The sequence below is a fragment of the Solenopsis invicta genome, chromosome 8 (assembly GCF_016802725.1).
Source record: "Solenopsis invicta isolate M01_SB chromosome 8, UNIL_Sinv_3.0, whole genome shotgun sequence".
Taxonomy (NCBI): Eukaryota; Metazoa; Arthropoda; class Insecta; order Hymenoptera; family Formicidae; genus Solenopsis; species Solenopsis invicta.
In genome coordinates, this window is record NC_052671.1 from 7,313,662 (window position 1) to 7,334,438 (window position 20,777).

General features: G+C 37.5%; 1 protein-coding gene across 1 annotated transcript in view; it reads right to left on the reverse strand.

Moving 5' to 3' along the window:
• Positions 1-86: 86 nt before the first annotated feature.
• LOC105197191 (tyrosine-protein kinase Src64B) overlaps positions 87-20,777 on the reverse strand; it is a 56,343-nt gene continuing 35,652 nt past the window's right edge. Inside the window, 7 exon segments of the mRNA XM_011163453.3 lie at positions 87-5,410; positions 5,514-6,224; positions 6,419-6,672; positions 6,759-6,910; positions 6,913-6,986; positions 7,870-8,061; positions 8,577-8,836. Of these exon segments, the coding sequence (XP_011161755.2) occupies positions 5,196-5,410; positions 5,514-6,224; positions 6,419-6,672; positions 6,759-6,910; positions 6,913-6,986; positions 7,870-8,061; positions 8,577-8,619 (1,641 nt within the window). The 5' untranslated portion in view covers positions 8,620-8,836 and the 3' untranslated portion in view covers positions 87-5,195.

The following is a 20,777-nucleotide window of genomic DNA, read 5'->3' on the forward strand; positions in this document are numbered from 1 at the left end:
TTTAATTTAATGAATAAATTAAAAGCTTCGATGCGTTCCGATTGCACAAAGAAATTCTTACAAAGGGCGCCAATAAAGGTGCGACATTAATATGATACATAATATATTTATCTGCATAGGCTTACGACAATTAATATAATAATAACACAAAGTAATCGTTAAGTTACTTAATGATAATAAGCTTTGGTATATAAACAATGACAACAGTGTATTGATCGTTTTCGCTTTAGGTACAGCACGAATGAAAACGCACGTCGACACGCGGTGATGTACGCGATGTGAAGAAAATTCGAAAGAAAGCCGGGCATACGAGAAAATATTTTTTGATGTGCGCATCACGTAAGACGACTCCGTACTGTAAACGATTATATTAATACAATAATCGTGGATAATCATCCTCCCTCGGTGGCACAATGCTCTCGTGGTTGCCATCGAGACGACAATGTCGAATCTTGTATCAAAACGCGTGAGAGAGAGAGAGAGAGAGAGAGAGAAGAAGAAGAAGAAGAAGAAGAAAGATAGAGAAAGAGGTCTGCCCTTATATCACAGATTTACGAAAATTTCATTCAAATGGATTTCCACGAACGGATACGCTGTCTCCGAGGGAGATGTTGCGAAATCCACGATTAATTGAAAGTATAATTTTCATTAAGTACAATATGCATACCGTTGATCTCGCCCTTTTCTTAGGTCACCGTAATAATTTAAACATTGCAAATCTTTGCAAATAAAGGATGCGGGAATAATACGTCCGAGGTGTTTTCCAATAAATCTCAGAGACACGTACTTATATTTATTATCAAGCATACGAGAATTAATTGCAGACGATCACACACCAGAGATTTGAAAAAACATTTATAAATTAATGAAATTTATGATATCCAACTTCTCACCGTATAAACAATTGCAAACTCGTGCTACTGTGCTCGATTAGTCAAAAGATTGTCGTGTATAATTGTATATAATTGACAAAACGTATATTACAGTTCAGATTTATGAAATTTAAAAATATTTTATTTAGAGATTTTGCGAACGGTCGGACGTAAGATTCCCGATAGCACGCAGGCTTTATTTTAAACAATATCAGTCTCTATATCCAGTGGAAAAAGGCCACAATGCCTTTACCATAATAATTTGTAAATAGATGGTCCAAATGTGATCCGAATGAAACAGTCTACGCGAATATATATACCATATAACGCGAACGCTTCAGGTCGCTCAAAATTGTCGATTTCCTTTCAACACGAAAGTCCGAAAGTCACATCAAGTATGTCTGAAAGGTGTTTTAATTCTTCAGCTATCGAGTAAACGTCTTTCAGATATCCTTATGATATTGGGACATTTCTGCTGTCTGTATCGTTCCTATTGAGCTCACATCAGTTCAAACCCTATGTCCTTTTTTTTTTTAATCTACGACCTACGGCAGCGATCATGATTATCATCATCATCAGCGAAATTTCCAAGTGATCGTTTATCATGAGAAAACAAGTTTATCATCGGTATAAAACGCTCATAGAAAAAATGTACTGGACGTAATACACCTACTCTCTAATGCTACGTAAACGTGAACACCTTTTCACGCGCACTCTTCCATGCGATGTCGCTATAATTTTTATTGGAAATATGCTACGTACTATGTAAACATCGCGGTGAGGATTTCTCTTACGGATTCTAGGATTTTCATAAAATAAGGACTGCCGCAATATCAAAGTCTATCCAAACAACGTAGGAGTCTAATAGAGGGTAGAAAGATTAATTAGCCGTAACTAATCTAAAAAAATTACATTTTTTCAGATATTTGTGTATCATAATAATTAGATGCAAATATGTCAGACAATATTTTATATATTATATATTTGTATATTTTAAAGAGAGGTGCTTAGAAAATATTTTAATTTTTTTGACATTTTTTCAGATAAATGTTTGTGTTGTTTAGACTTCTTCGACCATATCACAATTATTCTTTTCATAATAATAGATTTATTGCTGATAATACAATTATCATATTAATGGCCATATAAATGGCGATCACTGATTTCTCATTTTATTTTTGGAATAGATGTCTATTACTCAAGAAATCGCTTCATCTTTTGTTATGTTTTTTTACATAAAGATACGAAATTGATATTGCAGCAGTGTTTTAACTTATCGCATGATAATCGGTGTATGTGTATATGCGGATTTACCGCGTTATTGCTCGTAATGCTCTCTTGTTCAGTCGCAGTAAAATACACATGAAAAGAGGATCACGCTGACACGGATGTAACAATTTTCTACGCTCGCATGCGCGCAACGCACTCACATTTTGTTTTCACTTTAATCACTCTAATATCTATCGTATCGTAATGGCTCATCGCGTTTATCGTGACATAGTAAAATGTATACATTCAAGATCGATCGCACCCACAGTCGATTCCGGTTAATTTTCTGTTTCTTTGTGAATCAGTTTCTGTTACGATGTAGGAAGAGATACAAAAAGGAGAATCGATTAAAACGAGCTTAATGTAGAACGTTTTAAATGTAAAATCTCATAGTAATATTTTCTCTTATATTATCTTTGGCCACTTTAATTAGCAATTCAACATTTCTTTTTACGTCGTTATTTTTAAATCATATAATATACAAAAGAAAATTTAATCGTTACTGTCACCATCTATTATATGTGATGCAATCAACATAGATTGCTTGATTCAGCTGATTGTACCAATTAACTATTCGCCATCCTTTTCAGATTATAAGTCTGTCCAGGCTACCTACAACGTACCTCGAGAAGATAGTGATATAATTAAGATTTTATACGCCCACATTGAGCACTTTGTTGACATAATGCTCGATGTATCCAGTAATAAAACGTCTTGACATCTTTTCGTCACAATTCTAATTAACAGTCCAATGATTGATTGATTGATTGATTGATTAAAATTAATGAGAAAATTAAAAAAAATTGACGTTACAAGAATTGGCTTAAATAAACCGACGTCGGTACGATCGACTCGATTGCGCGTAACGTGCCTCGCGGGGACGACGTTGAATTCTGGGAAATCGGAGGCGATTCGCGAGAATACCTTTTTCGAGCACCGCGAAGAGAAAGCAAAATCGTCGATCCGCCGACGAGACTGTCACGCTTATCGTCTAAGTAATCTCTATTCTAACCCGTCGTTTGTATTTCCTTTCTTCCTTCTTTAAGTAGAAAATTTACAATTTTTCAGACGCTTTGTACGAGTAACATCGATGACTTAAGTTTATCCGAAAATGCATTTCCGATTTATCCCGATGTAAAATTCGCCGCGTCAGCTTACATCGCGGACTTTGGGATATTTTTCTTTTCTTTTTTTTTCTTCTCAAACGCATTCACGCACTCGCATTTATCCGGATATTAGTAACTTTCTCGCTTCTTTCGTATATTCTTATTTTTATACCCTTCTTTTTTTCCTTTTCAACAAGACCAATGGTACTTTGCGGAAAAGCATTGTATATAATTCAACGACACTATACAGCAACTGCCGAAATAAAAATAACGTAAATTTGTGCGAGATGTTCACTGCGCTTTCGCAGGATTAATTTAAATCAAACTCTGATAGACTATCTATACGTATTTAAAACAACTTATCCATGCGTGAAAACGCCGGCAATATTAAATACATCGGTGTGCTGCGTCAGACAAGAAATATAAAAAGATAAAAATAGAAAGCGGATATAATCTTAAATACAATCAGATCTGTTTTTGGCAGACACGTTTGGCTATGTGCACACTCGAGAGTTTTTGTCATCGAGGACCGTTCTCGGAGAATAAGTTAACAAGTTGCTATCGAAAGTCGCTCTCTACAGATAAAACTCTCGACTGAACACTGAGACCTTTAAAGTCCAAGTGAATACATCCCATTGCCCCTTTGCGTGCGTTTTACAACCGAAAAGAAATTATTGCGTAGCAATAATAGGTAAGCGCACGTAAATTCGTACACACGATTCTTAACACTTAGGAGGAATAAACCGTCGAACCGTTAATATCATTTCGCGAAAATAAGCTTCACGCGGCTTGTACACAGTAACCGTTCCACGTTTCACGAGAATTCTCTTCTAGAGTTTCTCTCGGCGGACAAACTACATGCGAAAAATCCACATTCTTCACATATAATTTCATATATACGTTCAGCCCTCGCTTTAAAAAATCATGTGTTTCGTTACAAACGGTACTAAAGTTTGCCTTCGAGGACTACGTATTCGAAAGCTGGACCTTAGGAAAATTCGGATGTAACCATGATCCGAGATCAATAAAATATAAATACAACATGCTCTTGTGTGTGACAAATCACAAATTCACAACACGCGCAAACACGCACACGCATACACTCCTTTACACGACACTCTCTTTTTCACTTTCTATATATATATCTCGTAATCATACGCTAACATACTAATATACGATTATGTTGTATAATCTATAATTCCGAAATTTACCTCAAAACTTACATCACGTTACTCTCTAATACCGTGACTTGTGTCTAAATTTACTGACATTGCTAGCGTCTTTATTATTGTGGTTGCTCATCGTCGAAAGTATGAAAACGCGCTTAGGTAGTCACGAATTTTATGGGCAGGTAAAACGAGACTCGCCGGTGCTTCCGCGAGTCTAAATCGCGATCATTTCTCGTTTTCGATTCTAAATATTACGGTTAACGCCTGATTGGTCGTGAAGATTAGAATCTCGTCAATTCGTTCCTGCGAACGTTACTTACAAAAAACACCATGGCACACTCAACTTCCAAACCGTTTGACGTTTTTAGTGCTTAACACTAAGAACATATAAGGACACGTAAGGGATAGAGGAGAAAAGAGGGATAAGAGGTGTAATTTTCGGCAGCATTTGACAGTGATAGTTCGACAAGGTCGCGGCACTGTAAAGATTGGTCGCCAAAATCTGTAGAAAAATTTCGCAGTCGAAAAAATGCCACTCGCGACAATAATGCAGAGTATCGCGAGGATACGTATGTGCGTTCTCTCACTAGATATATCTCCTCTCCGTGAGAACGATGCAACCATTCCGCGAAGGTTCCGATGGGGGGCGGCGTGATACATGCTAAATAATTTACTTAGCAGTAAATACCATAAAATTCCATGGCACAATTGATGTGGGCTGGGTGAAAATGACCGTGCGCCGGCAGATGATGATTTTGCATATATTGATGGGCTGTATATCAGTCCGTCGGCGGTTCGAGATACGGTATTTCGCTAGTGACGTTGAATGACTCAAAATAGTGATTCAGGAACTCGAACGTGGGTCGCTTTTCGGGGCTAGCGTCCCAGCACTGTAGCATCAATCGGTAGATGCTGTCGGGTAGCGGATGATTCAACGGTTTCGGCATGCGGTAGCCCTTGTCCACTTGCTCGATCACTTCACGACCGTGCATACCTGAAAGAAAAATCAATATGTCATGCAGATAACAAATTTCTATAAAATGAATGAACTGAATCAAATTATATAAAAATATATACTATAGGGACGAAAAACTTACCAGGATAAGGAACTTGTCCGTAAGTGAAGAGCTCCATCAACAAGATTCCGTAGGACCAAACGTCGCTCTTGATGCTGAACCTACCGTAGACAATGGCCTCCGGCGCAGTCCATTTGACGGGAAACCTGCTCCCCTGCTTCGGACAGTACTCGTCGTCCTCGATCACCCTGGCGAGACCGAAGTCGCAGATCTTCGCTTTGTTCTTCTCGCCAATCAGTACGTTTCTCGCCGCGAGGTCTCTGTGTATAAGCTGTTTGCTCTCGAGGTATTCCATACCGGAGGCTACTTGAGCCGCAATATAAATCAGATCCTCAAACTGCATGTACTTTCCGTCTCCCTTTCGGAGAAAGTCCAACAAGCTGCCATTACACATGTATTCTTGTACAATGTATATGGGCTCCTCTTTTGAGCAGACCGCGTATAACGCGACCAGATGCCTGTGTCGGAATTGCTTCATTATAGCTGCCTCCTGCAGAAACGCCTCGGTCGACATGGTCCCTGGACGCAGCGTCTTTACCGCCACCTCGATTTTATTTCGCCATTTGCCGTAATAAACTTTGCCGAAATTGCCGTTACCCAGTTCCGAGATCAGCTGTATCTCGTTCCTGTTGATTTCCCACTTGTCGCGCAACTCAGGCCCGAGATCCCACATATCCGGTTGCGGTTTCGGGCAGGGCTTCGAAAGCACGTGACAGAGACCCAACGCGTTTTCTGAATAATAGAAATACCATCAAAGATAGTCATCGCCCAACACAGACATCTCATCTGTGACTTTACTTTCAAAAATTTTTATTAATTAAAAACATGAAAGTAAATCTGCATGATATTAACGCAAACATGTTGCTTTATATCTATATGTTATTAATATTATTTTATATACAATTATAGATAAATCCAAGACTTACTGCTGTATGCCATGACCAAAGCAGGTAAACTGGAGAACGTTTGATTGGTGGCGATGAAGAAGCCGCCATTGTCGAGCGGCTTAATCTTGTAGTGTTTTACATGGTGACCCCTTCCTTCCTCCCAATCCTTAACCGACAAGCTGTAACCCCGGGGATTGTGCTCGCTCGGCCTCACCAAGAACGTACCGCGAGGATTCTCGTCGACCAGCAGCAGCTTGCCTGCCTCCTTGCGCGACACATTTTCGAAGAACCAACTGTGAAAAGTGCGTTATTAGGTACGATATCTTATCGCAAGGCGCGAGAAAGAGGATCAGGGAAAGAATAGAAGATAAATGCTCACTCTTCGCTTTCGACCGACCGCTCGACTGCCACAAAATTCCATGGGATCAGGCCTTCCTGCAGAGTCGTTAAGTGCAGCACTCTCCACCAGTCCGGCTCGGAATCATCGAGGACCTCCATTCGGTCGCCTTTCATGAAACTAACATCGGTATGAAACTAACATCGGTGCTTTCTCGCGCCGTGTAATTGTACAGTGCCACCACGATCTTGTTGGATCTTTGTGAGTGTGCTGCATCAGGAGAGAAACAGAACGTCGCGTCAAATTGTTCCCCGAGCGGAAGAGAAATCAAGGCCCCCGAATCGGTTAGAAGCGATTTAACTTTAAAAGACTTGGCATAAACCATGTTGACTAAAGGGCTTCCACTGATTATTTTATACAAAAGAAGAGAGAATAATCAGAGAAATATATCTTGATTCGTATTTGCTGCTTTTGTATTTCAGCTATTTCATATTTTCGAAAATCAAAACTAGTATGACCCAGCGAGAAATGATAATGGAATCGACATCGATTCGACGTCGAAATCATCATTTTGATGTCGATTCGATGTCGATTCCATTATCATTTCTCGCTGGGGATTTTGATAATATATTTTATCGTAAATGCACTAAGAGAAAAAAATGTAGTGGTGATCAACTATAAGAGGCTAACCAAGTTTTGTTAATAGAATTATAATATATAGCAAAGCAAATTATATTATAGTTATTGCGTTATATTAAGTTAATCGTTAAGAGAACTAATAAAAAGTAGTTGTAATATGCTATATAATAGAGTAATTACAACTATCTTTTATCAGTAGCCATCCCTACCATTTTGTCTCTCAGTGCATAGAAGCATAAATTTGATGACTTTTTACTAATTGTTTCTTATTCGCATTGTATTTTTTATTAAGAATACACAAGAGAAATTATTCTTTAGGAGAGCGGTTCAATTAAAATCAAACCGATTCGGGTTAGAAACACATTGAAAACAATTCGAAACAATGACTACTAAATGCTAAGCGGTTTCACAATAAAACGTAAAATTGGGGACTACTTGCGAAACAAGATCTATCTTGGTGGTCCAGGCTGGGTCGTTCTACGAAAGCAAAAGAAGAGTAACATAAAATACACACATGCAGACTTAACAGGCGGATTCGTTTTGCGGGGTTGCTGATGCGGTATCTGTAGCTTACAGGGTGTCGGCCTCGGTCGGATAATATCCGCCCGAGCTTGCACGCCTCTCTGATTTGGGTCGGCGGTGTATCGGTCCAAGGAACCTCCATTGCTGTGCTTTGAGCTGAGTCCCGTGTCTGCTTTCTTATAGCCTGAATAGAGAGAAAAATCCGTCTCTCATCAAGAAGATTCGTCTCTCATCAATCCGATGAGAAATATATATCTTTTACTAACAATAAATACTATCAGTTTTAAATAATCGACATTTACGTTCCCCCCTCCCCCCCCTCCGTTCGATCTAAGATCATCATTTTGATGATTTCAAGAACCTGTCCTGGAAATCAGCATCAACATGAACATTTTTTATTTAATTAACCGTTACTACCCTATAATATAACTTACTAACGTAATACTGCATCCAACCCTTAATCAAACTAACGTAAAAAGCGAGACGGATTTTTTAGTTCCTCGTGAAAAATGAAAGAGATCGGATCTATTCGATTCAATAATTACAGAGATAAAAAAGGGAAACTTTACTTCTGTTCCTCTAATAATGGTGACTTTGACGCAACCATACATATTGCCATTATCATTAATTATTACAGTGATGAAGCGAGAATTACTTCTACATACAGTGCGTGTTGTTAACGATCGCAATTGAACTCACCGATCGGTTGAGACTCTTGCCGTTTGCTGCAACACTTCCCCATGCTGGATCTCTCGTTCTCGGTCTACCTCGGCGAGTCCTACGCACCCTCTATCCTGGACACATTCGCGGGGCAAGCCTCCATCGTTTCGTTGAAACGTGCGGCCCGGACGACCCGGACGGCCAGCGATGAAGCCGGCGACGAGGTGTATATCGCTACAAGCTCTCAGAATCCTCTCGTCCGTCCGCCCATCGTCGGATTATCGGACTCGCCGCCGCTCCTGCAACATAAGGCAGACGAGATCTGTCATGATTCCGACCGAGGATTATTATCGCGACAATGGTTGGAGGATGCACCGTCACGACGAAGGCATACGAATTGCAGTCATTTGACAACGGGAAGTTGCTATGCTCCGATGAAGTCGGTGACGCGATTGCGAAGTCATCGCGAGGGCACTGATTAACTACAATGTCAGCGACCACATCATCGCGATTATTATCATTTTTATCGTTTCTTATCGTTATTATTCTTATACGTGCGGTCAAGGATCGAGATCAATCATCACAATTCTTCAAATGCAATAAGTCTATTACAAAATGCTTAAAAGATGTCTGTAATATTGCAATATACATGTTAAAATAGAGCTGTGTACAACAGCTTCTTCTTTCAATATTCGTTTAAAGATTTTTAAATTAACATGATTTATTTGTGTAAACGCCGGAAGAATTATTTTGCTGAAATATAGATCTCTGAAAACACTTATGTTAAACCATTAAACAAATTATTATTATATATAATTTTTTTAATGGTTCTACATAATTATTTTGATAGTCCAACGTAGATTATATTAGGATTCGTAACTGGAACTAAATTTTTAGACGATGCGGTAAAAATTGTTTTTTCCGTGTATTAATCAATTTAGCGCACTGACGACGTACAGCTACAATATTATCTCGAGAGGAGGTAACATCAACTAAAATTGCGGAACGATGAGACAACAAAAGGGCCGGACGAGCGTGGCAAAAATCGAAGTCTGCGGAAGCTCACGGGCGATTTTACTTAACGGCATACCCACTGTTCCGACCGAGGGAAAATATCCATATACAAAAAGAAGAAACCAATAACTACGGGACCACCGCGCCGGTGCCAAGCCGGCTATACCAGCATGGTGGAAGTGCCCTTTCGATTATCTCCATATCATTAAATAGAACGAACAGCCTCGCCCTCAGCGCACCCGGAGTTTTTAATTAAACAGATGGGCCAAAAGGGGAAAAGGATCATGGGATTTTCAAATAGGGAAACACGTGTATGGGATATTGGTTGAAGGACGCATGTTACATTCGACGATAAATCACAAAAATCGGAAAGTATGAAATTTTCTCTTTGAAAAGATGTGAGTCGAAGCGTGAATAACCCAGCAAACGCAAATGAATCGAAATGGATAGAAATGAATTCATTTCGACATTTTCGAATTCACGCTTCAGATTTTTCGAATCCATTTGAAGCCAAAAACAATATAATGGGACATGAACCTATTCCATTTCAAAATGATGAATAATAGCGCACTTCGTATGTCGATTCATTTGAATCCATTTGAATCTAGAAATACTCCGGGACTCTAAAGCGCGAATTCGGATAAATTAATTGCAGTTTTTAATTCATTCGAATTTATTTGCTGGGTTATTAAATTCTCGAGTTTTCAAATAGAGTTGATTTTTATGAGTTCATGTATTTATCTATATCTATAATTAACATTTAAAAAATATAAATGCTAATTATAGATATAGATAAATACATTGGATTTGAAGCAATACACGAACTCGTAAAAATTGTATTGATGTCGACATTATTTTTTAAGACGCCAATTGAAAGAACAGAACTGCGAGAAATCTTTAATTTTGAATCCCTTTTAAATTTTAACTTATTATAATAATATATCTTCGAAATCGGAGAACGCTATTTAAGGTCTCGGAATAGCCGGAAAATATGGGTTGTAATAAAATTTTAATCCCAGGAAAAAATCATTTGAGTTATTAGCAAGTCAATACGGGCAACACGATCATCCCGATTGACGAACGCGCCTCTTACCGAACATCCCGTGTGTGCACGGGCTTGGGAGACAATTGTCCGGAATCGATTTGGATGTGGGTCGGGTCCAACCCCAGTGCCGAACGCCACGAAAGCATGGCATACGACTACCGGAGTCTCTCGTTCGATCGGCACAGCCCGACTACGACTATAGGACAACTCGGATACACCATCCCTGGTGCCCCTGTCCATGTGCACGTGTATGTGCCCATGCAACGGGGTAACACATGGGTAGCGAAACGGTCGATATTCTACAACATGTATTCGTATATACGACGTCACATTCACCATCCGGTAGAGCTTTTACGTGGCGAACAATGTGCTACCGTGGACAAAGACGTATTAACGTTAGCGTCATGGTGAAACGTCCTAATCGTGCCTGAACGTCGTTAGCTTCGTCTTCCGTACGAAACTGCTAGGTTTTGCGATAGATCGGAAAATAGGATCGACTCAATTTAGAAAACTACGAAAACTTGCATTGGCTTTTATCAACTTTAGCACTTGCAATTAGATTTAAGTCTGATCGAATGAATTTTTCGCTCGCAATCTATAAAAAGGATAACGTTTTCCGAAATACGTTTGCTTGAGATATATTTCTAATGCATTCGAGCTTAGAAAGATAACTTGTGGTTTATACTGTTAGTTATTATCGTGATATATTTAAAATCTAGTACTGACTGTTTGTTCACAATACAAGATTTGCATTTTTTGTTCGTATGATGTAATTGGAGAGTCCTACTAATATGAAATGTAAATTTCCGAGGTCATCGCGGATAACTTTTTTTATAGTGAAAGAGTTACATCTGTGCAACATTATGAACAACGCTTGTGGCTTGAATTTTATAAAAAATTTAGATAAAAATTATCTTCTATCATACGCTACATAAAATTATGAAGAATCTAATTTAAGATATATTAATACTTTTAAATAAATCTTAATTAATAAATTAATAAAATACTAAATTATATTAGTGTTCTTAATATCAAGTAAAAATTATCTTCTATTACTTTACATAAAATTATGAAGAATATAAATTCGCAAGTTGACGCATTATCTCTTACATCGTATTTCGATAAAAATCATCTTCTAAAGTTTAATTGGTACTCTTAAATAAATCTTAATTAATAAATTAATAAAATAAGAAATTATACTGGAGGGTCCTTAACAATTCTATTCGATAATTAATTTTTTTTAATGAAAGAGACATTTCTTTTATATAAATATCTTTTACAATGAAACAAAGATCACGTTCTTGGTAGGAAAAAAAAACGAGATACTGTGCGATAGAATTAAATTATGTACATCTTCCCGTTGAAATCCCGGGGAAATCGCTGTCCATTGTTATCACTTTTATTTGATCCGTTTACGATTTCACGATACACAGCGAAGTGACTCCATCCGATCCCGCGTGATAAAGTATAAACGGCGAATGCTTTAAGAACAGCGCGACGTGAAAATTTACCGTCCAACAACGCCGTGTGTGCAGATACTAACCGTAAGGATAGATCGTAAAAGCAAGAGCGTTAGTTATTCTCGCCCGATACGAAGTCTCCCTCTTTCTCTCTCTTTCTCTCTCTCTCTCTCTCTCTCTCTCTCTCTCTCTCCGTCCCTCTTGAGGTAATAACTTTGTTGTTTTCCTATAGAACGCACGCCAACACTTCCCACGTCGTCGATATAAAGCCACAAAGCGTAATCGAACATCTTAATAACATTAAAAGCCAACAGCGGAGCAGGGTAAATTGTTTGTCGAAGCATTATACACACATTTAAAGTGCCTCAAAATCACTGATTAGCATGAAACACCGTAAATAAATCGTAAACAGATTTTTTTCTAAACTTTTCAACGAGATTGAATCACAATTTAAATAAATAATTTCCACGAGAAAGATATAGTGCACATCTTTTTCTCGAAAAAAAAAACAATTGAAATCTTTGTGCTGGGAAAAGTAATTATGCGATATGGCAATTAAAACGTGTAATTGATTATTAATGTAATTTAGCAACTCGTAATGCCATAAAAAATTCAATTATTTCTATAATCTCGTTTTCATAAAATAATTTTTATAACGGTAATAGCTTTCTCTGATGGCCGGAGCCGTTTAGAGAATATACTTTTGCCTTTCAGTTGTTAAAGCAAAAAAAATGCGTGCACGCTCCCCCGTTGCTAATTTTATTTTCGTACTAATCGATAACGTTTACGCGTCCGAGGTAGACAAAGGAGCAACCACAAAGATTGCGAGGTACAAGGTAGATCATCGCGCGCCTTGAAATTAAAGATAAAAGAGTCGGTATAAATCTCCAGCTATCTCACTGACGTTATATCTGAGTGGAAATATAAATGCGTCATTCCTTGGAGCAGTGACTAATTCCGTCACACAATACTTCAATTGATGCGACACCTAATTGAAGTTGAAACCTTTACTCGTGTAGGATACCTCATCCGTTGATAATCGCATTAACTTTCCTTCATATTAATTGTTTTGGGTAAAAATTGTATAGAATTAATAGAGATTATTTGGCGTATATAAAAAATATAATACGTCTTTGGAAATTTGTTCTTGTTAGCAAAAACAAAAGCACGTGGGGATCATCATGACCATAGAACTGGAATCTGGCGATAGATCGCATGTTGGAATTCGGAGATCGGATTACGGGATTCAAAACTTCTGTGTGACATGACAGGATCGCAATCCATTGCAATATCTTACGAAAGGTGCGAATCTTGCGGTTCGATTTCCGATTCCAATCCGGTGGCTGTAAACCGCCGCTCGATTCGGAGTTTAAGGTTTAATCTGAGAATCTGTTTGAGCGTTAACAATCCGGATTTAAATTCATGTTCTCTGTTATATGTATCTCTCACTTTTGGTAAAGCATTCAGATCTGTGAAAATAATTGGTGAAAATAATAACATTAAAATAATTATGTATGATGTATGCTCAAGCTGGTTGCTACAATGTTAAAACTTTTTGCAGCATTGCTCACCATGCTTGAGCGTTGCATGCAATTATTTTGATAGTTCAACAAAATTAATTTTAGATCTGTCTAGCTACAATTTTAGATACCCTGGTAAAACTGTTCGTGTAAACCAGTTCTAAAATTTCATCATATTACAGAGAGGATTATATGAATAACAAATCCTTTAGACTTTCTAAAATCACATTTTATTTCATGCTTAAAATATATTTATATTTATATAAACACGTATTAAACACGTAGATTCACAAAATACTCAAATATCGTTAAATCGTTATTTGTAAAATGACTTGTAAAGATGTATATTTTAAAAAAAAATGTAATGTGATCTGAAACGTGTAGCTTGATTCAATTGAATGTCGAATTACGAAAACGCTGTTACGAAAATAAGTAGCTGATTCAACTAAATTTTTATTCGTCTATAAATATTTATTATCATTTTTTACTTTCAATCTTTTGTTTCATTAATATATTGTTAATGTAAATTAACACGGGATATTTCCGATTAAACCGATGCTGTTGACTCAACAGCATTTTGTTCTCAGCGCAGATGTACGTATCTTGGATATGGATATATGTAAACTTGGCGTTTCCTTCGATTATTACTTATTAAATTAAAAGATGCCGTAAGAAGACAGACAGAAGTTGAACTTCGTTGAATGGTGTGTAATTAGCGGATTTCCGTTAAAAATCTTTCGTGACTACAGGAGCGGAAAAGCTGGAGAGAGCCCGTCTTCTCTCTCGCCCAAGCCAATGTTCCCCGATCACGAAGCAAAACGGAAATGCGTTATTGTCTACCTTTTCTCGCTGCTTAGAGGCAACGTGACGCAGAGCGAGGAGAGCCTCGTCGCGCGACAATGCGCGCCGTGTTCCGGTGTGGAACACCGAGAGGACGTCCCTGCCTTCGGGTTTTAATCCTTTGCGCTATCAATTCTCCTTCTCGAGAAGCGCGGAATTTCGCCAAGCGTGTAAATCATAAAACATTCATCAGACTGGCGTGCCGTGACGCCGTACGGCGAGGATGAGGTTTTGTTGTGCGGCAAAACGCACGCCGTTAGATCCTGTTTTCGCACCGATCCTTCGAAACGAAGAAAGAGAGGGAGAAGAGCGACTTGCTTCTTGCCAGATCCTCTAACAATGATATATTAGATCCTGACGCGCCACTTAACAGATAAATTCGCTTGAGAGATTTTAGTTGGAAATTCGAATTGACAGCTTAAAGTAATACCGTGATAATAATTGTAATTGATAATTATTAATAAAATAAAATATTAGAGGTCAATTCCATATTGAAGAATGAGAATACAAAAAGTTTATTTTTTTCTACGTAACTCGCGTAGTTAATAAAACAGTACAAAAAAAAAGGTAAAAAAAGGCGCTAAGTTTATGTGTGCATTTCTAATCTTTTCTTTGTAAAACACAAGTCATAATATCTTCAATTTTTTTATAAAACCCAAGTAGTACTATGTTTATTCTCATAGAAATCTTACTATTCCAACTAAGTGATATGTATAAATCTTTAGAAAAAAATAATGATATCATAAAATTGTACGAAATCTTTTAATTGCTTCAATTATAAAAAAATATATTATTTTAAAAAATGTATAACTATAGTACTACTTTTAATAAATAAAATCCATGTGATTGCATTTTTATATTTCCATTCAAAGGTCTTCCTATTCCAATAATCTAAATGGCCGTAGCTTTAATTTATAAAAAACTGATGATAATATTTTTTATAAATAAAACCCAAGTGGTAATATCTTTATTTTTTAAATAAAACTCAATTGGTAACAAAATGCAAAAATTTTTTGAAAATAAAATATTTTTAATGTACAAAAACTTGGCGCTGCTCTAAATATAAGGTCGTAAAATCTACATCGAATAAGAATAATCGAAAAGAATTTAAGTAAGAAAAAAAACGTATAAAGCTTGTAAAACGTAATAATAATAATAATAATTACGCGAAGTAGATTTAAGATTAAGTTCCTTTAGCTTTTAAATAACATTGTAAGAGAGTCATTGTAATTTTCTTAATTAACTATCCACTGCTATAGTTTTAAATGATTGATATCTTTCTACGTAACTCACGTAGTTTACACAATAATCCTTGTAGATACGTAACTGAATTAACGCCGAAGGACGGTGTTGCTCTACATACGAACGTAGGTGATGGCAATGGTCTCTCAGAACTATGTCAAACAAACAAGAGGCAGTGACAAAAGCAATAATAAAACTTAAACTTTCGCTCTGCGGTTCCACATCGGCGCGTGGTTAACTAGAGGAAACGTACCTTTATCATTTCCGACGTACACACGTATCTACGCACGTACGTGCTCGCGTACACATAAAAAAAAAAAAAAAATACTCTACTGCACAGTCGCTGCATATTTTTAGTCGCGCTCACGGACAATGGAGGATGACAGGTGCTTTCAGGGAATTTAACGAGTACATGCCAGGAAAATTCCCACTGCGAATTAATGCCGAGGTAAGGGAGGGAAAGAGAAAGAGGGAAAAAGGGGGTTTAATCGCGCGAGGGCCCCCCTGAGCATCACGGGGCCCTCATACGGCGGCCGTTTCATGGTCGTTCCCGCGCGCGCGAGGACTTGAGACAGATGAGGAAAAGGAGGAGGAGGAGAAGGAGGAGGTCCGACCGCCAGCAGCCATGACTGACAATGAGTCACGTAAGCTCCGTGAGTCACGGGTGCACGGCGTACCACCTCTCGGGGGTCGAAGAATAGACGTCGTTAGATGGCACCGATCTGGGAGAGTGCTCGGCGTGAGTGAGCGCCTCCCTCTCTTCTCCCTCGGTGTACCCGTATAGAGCCTGATCGTGTAGCTACGTATATCCCTTGTCCATCTCCTCGGTTACTGACCGGCAATGCGACACGTGAAAAATAGAACGCCCGTAGGGTGAGTCGTAAAAACGCTGGCGAAGAGTATCGGGCCTTTTTGTACGCGTAAACCGAAGATGAAGGTATATATGGGTACATGATAGAGTATCGCAGATAAAGTCGCCGTCAGGATCGACGCTTGTTTCTCTTTTCTGCGTCAGTGATCCCCACGGATTTATTCCCGTGTAAATCGCTGATGAGGCTACCGATGAGGGGGACCTGAGGTCTCTTTTGGAGAGAATCAGGGTTCCCTTAGGTGGCGGACGACTTGGAAGGAGGCACAATGGACCGTAGTCTGCATGCCACAGGCGGATCCTCGGCTGTGAGGATCACCCTCTCAGTTTCATTATTATTAAGTCGCTGATGAAGACGATCCGCGGTAGCCTACGATGTATGCTAAAGTGTTGATAGAGTATTACGTTTTCCCATCGAGACATGAATATTACATCTCGTTTCGCGCACAATTATGGTTTACGTTGAAGGGAAGAGGAACTTTCCTTTTGTTCGTGGGGATTATTTAGGGCGCCGTTTAATTAGATACCTACAAACAGCAACACGCCAAGAAACAAGGAAGCTCGCGTGTTACGAGACCCTAGGGAGGAACGGCGTCCCTCCCTAGATTAAGACGTCGGTAGCCAAAAAAAAAGAAAAAAAAATGAAAACGATAATTCAGAAGGGTCTCGTATAAAAATACCGTTCGTCCCGTGCGTTCGCTTCCTCGCTTCTCGTGAATTACGTATCAGTCTGCTGGAGCGGCAAATCGCTTTATACTTCTTTCTCTCTTTGCTCGCACCGCGCGCCGGACTATTCGATTTCATTTTTCTCCTTATCCGCTCGATATAAGCGCGGGGAAAGCCGTAGAACGCGTTTTGAGATACTCCAAGGCCTCGTCCGGCAGTTAAATGGGATCGACTTCGCCTCCATTCGTTTTATATTCTTGCCAGTCTGCTTGCCTACCTGCCGCCTTGCCATCGACGCGCGCCGCTCGACGCGTGTTTCGCGAACGCGTATATTCTTCCTCTGTGAAACCAGACGCTCCCTTCGGCTTTATCTACCGTACGTGGAAGAGTACGAGGGAAAAATCTGAGAAACGATCGTGTCCGAGAACGATTCGCGTAGAATTCGAAGCCGAGAATAATCTCTTATTTAACGCTTTTGATCCGATAGCGGTATTTAACGGTAAATCTTCAAAGTTGATTTAAAACTTTACGCTTAATGCGAGAAAAATAATTTCAACATCCACTTTTGCTTTGTACGCTCCCATAAATTTAATTTAATCGGAAAGAAGTTTTATAGAATTTTCTCTGATTTATTAATACACTACCGCACAGTCAAACACATTTTATATTTTAGCACAGTAAAAAATAAAATATGTTTGATCATTTTTACTAAACTGTATAGTTATAAATTTCAATGATTTTAAAATATGTTGAACACTTTACGATTCTTTATTGTTTCAAATAAAATAAATACCAGGCGACAAACATGTGCAATATCTCGTGTAGAGTTTACAAAACAACATATTTTCAATTTGAAGTCGGTCATGATAATTTTACCACGCGGCACGGTAACTGATCGGCGCGCTTTTATACTATAAAGGGACAATAAAACGTATTTATCAATAGACGAAATGCCGTAACGTGGCAGGAGAGTCATGACCTCAAATTCGCGAATCTTATTAGGGCGCGTTCTTCAAAAGACCACATGTAACATTAAATGCACAGTCATTTGTAACAAGATTCGAATAAGATTCGAATTTAAAAACAAATTTTGTCTTTGAACATGATTATATAAGAAATATCTTATTATATCATTACATACAAGAAAATTTTATCTTGAATTATAAAAATTTTACCTTAAAACATTTACGATGCCATATAATAATTTTTATTAAATAGTTTAAATGTTAAACTGCTTATTAAACAGTTAAAACGTTTTTGTATTAATTTGAAAAGTTTCTATTGTTACTCATAATATTTGATAGGTTGCCAAATTGGCCCAAACTACATACGGCAAAGTTTGTAGCGAAATATAATAAAAAATTCTCTCGATCCATGCAGATACTTCAGCAAAATTGCTCATTTGCTTTTCCCATGTATAAATTAAAAAAAACTTACGTCTATTAATTTATATCGTATATAAATTAATAAACTTAAACTAGTTGAAATAGTGCGAAGAAAATTGAAACATATGTGTGAGACATGTTTTAATTATTTTTGTTAAAAATAATTTGAAAATATCTCAAGCATATATATTTTAATTTTCTTCGCAATGTCACGATATTATAATAGTTTTCCAAGTTTCCATATTATTAAATCACTGTATGCTATTTATGTTATTTATTTTTAATTCTTTAATATTTCTTCTATTATTGCGATACTAATACGTTGGAAAAATATTTACTAACATTTTATCGGGGAAAAATAGGAAAGTTTATCGTAATCTACTACAAACTTTTGCTTTTTATTGAGCGACTGAGGGCTCGCGTGGCGTTTGACGTTTGAGACTCGCAGCGTTTCTAGGAGCGTATATTCCGAGAGAATTATAAACGACTGGATAGCCAGCCTTTCAAGGGGATATTAAGGATTCAGAGAGTACCGCATGGCTCGCCGCACGTTCAGGCATATAGATGTGAGAAGCAGCCATTATATTGCGCGTTACGATCTACTACCGTCGACCGATAGTTCCACATAGTATATACAGAAGGCGAAATACTCCGAAATTTCGCTTCAGTGTCGGACGCTAAAATCTACGAAGCTTGTTATGGGCTATCATCACCGGCGCATCGTTACACTTTACGTGTTAATCATAAAGCTTAACGAATTGCCCGCAAATTACCGTGTAATAGAACACAGAGTGTCCCAGATCTAACAAGCTGCCTTTATACCGTCTCGTCTCTTCGATTCCTTGGAAAGTTAGGTATATCATGAAAACAGAATTACCTAAATTAACTAAGTGGATCGGGAGGTAATTGAGCTATTTAGGATGATTTGATCAATTGGCAGAAAGTAATCACGTCGTGAAATCTCAAGTGAGTTGTTCCATAAGCAAGAAATTAAAAAAAAATTATGAGACATTTACATTGCGATATCTCTGATATTTTAGCGTGATTAAATCTATAGTAAAATTCTGTCAAAAATTAGTTTTAGCCGAACGAATGGTGCCGCATTACTTCTTGATTATTCACAAGCAAAACGTTACTAGAGCTAACTCTCCTGTTTTCTACACGAAAAGAATGATTTTGCTGGAGTATCTAAAAATTTAACTGCATAAAGATCTGAAAATATAAGTTGAACTACCGAAATAATTATGTAGAACGCTCAAGTAATGTTGTAAAAAGTATTGACTTTAACAATCGGCTCGAGCGTCCTGTATAATTATTTTAATAGCCCAATAAAATTATTTTCAGTTCTAGCTTTTTTACATGCTTCAGCAGAGCCGTTTTCTTTTCATGTATACTGAATAAAACAAGATAAATATTATCAAACAAAAAAAGATTAGCAAGCTTGTTATTTATAACATTTTCTTCGATATTTGCTGGTTATCAAAAAACATGATTGTGATATGACGAAATATACATTTGTGTGAAAAATATTTCATTTTTCTTAACAACTTTATTTGCCAAGAATAAAATTTTATTGCGCCGTGTTTTTAAATAAAAAGTTATTTTAGTGAAATAAATTTATGCCGCACAAATAAATTTTAAAGTTTTCTATTTTTCGGTGTGACTTCAAATTTCATAAGGATGTAACATCATATACCGAAAAAAATTTCTACATTATATATATATATATATATATATATATATATTATATATTATATATTTTACATATATATATATATATATATATATATATGTAAAATATATAATATATAATATATAAAATATATAATATATAATATATGAATTCCTATAATTTTCCTGTAATATATTCTTCCTGCTCATGTACCACGCAGTTCGTAACTATATTATTCAAATAGGGATTTATAATAATTTCGTCGCTTAGAAATTCTGAGTAATCGACAGACGTCCATTCCAGATTATTCGTACAAATAGAGTGCGCACAAATCGGTTCGAATAATCATTAATAATTTAAAGGTCTCCACGGTCGATAAGCCGTATTATCCCGTCATTGCGGTCGAATGCTTAAGAATGGACTTTCACATACCGATATCGGCGGCCCCAGAGCTCTAATCGCGGCAAATCTACGCGCAGGCATAAGCGGGCAGGCGTGCAAACGCGGCCAATGTCGAGAAGGTGTCGA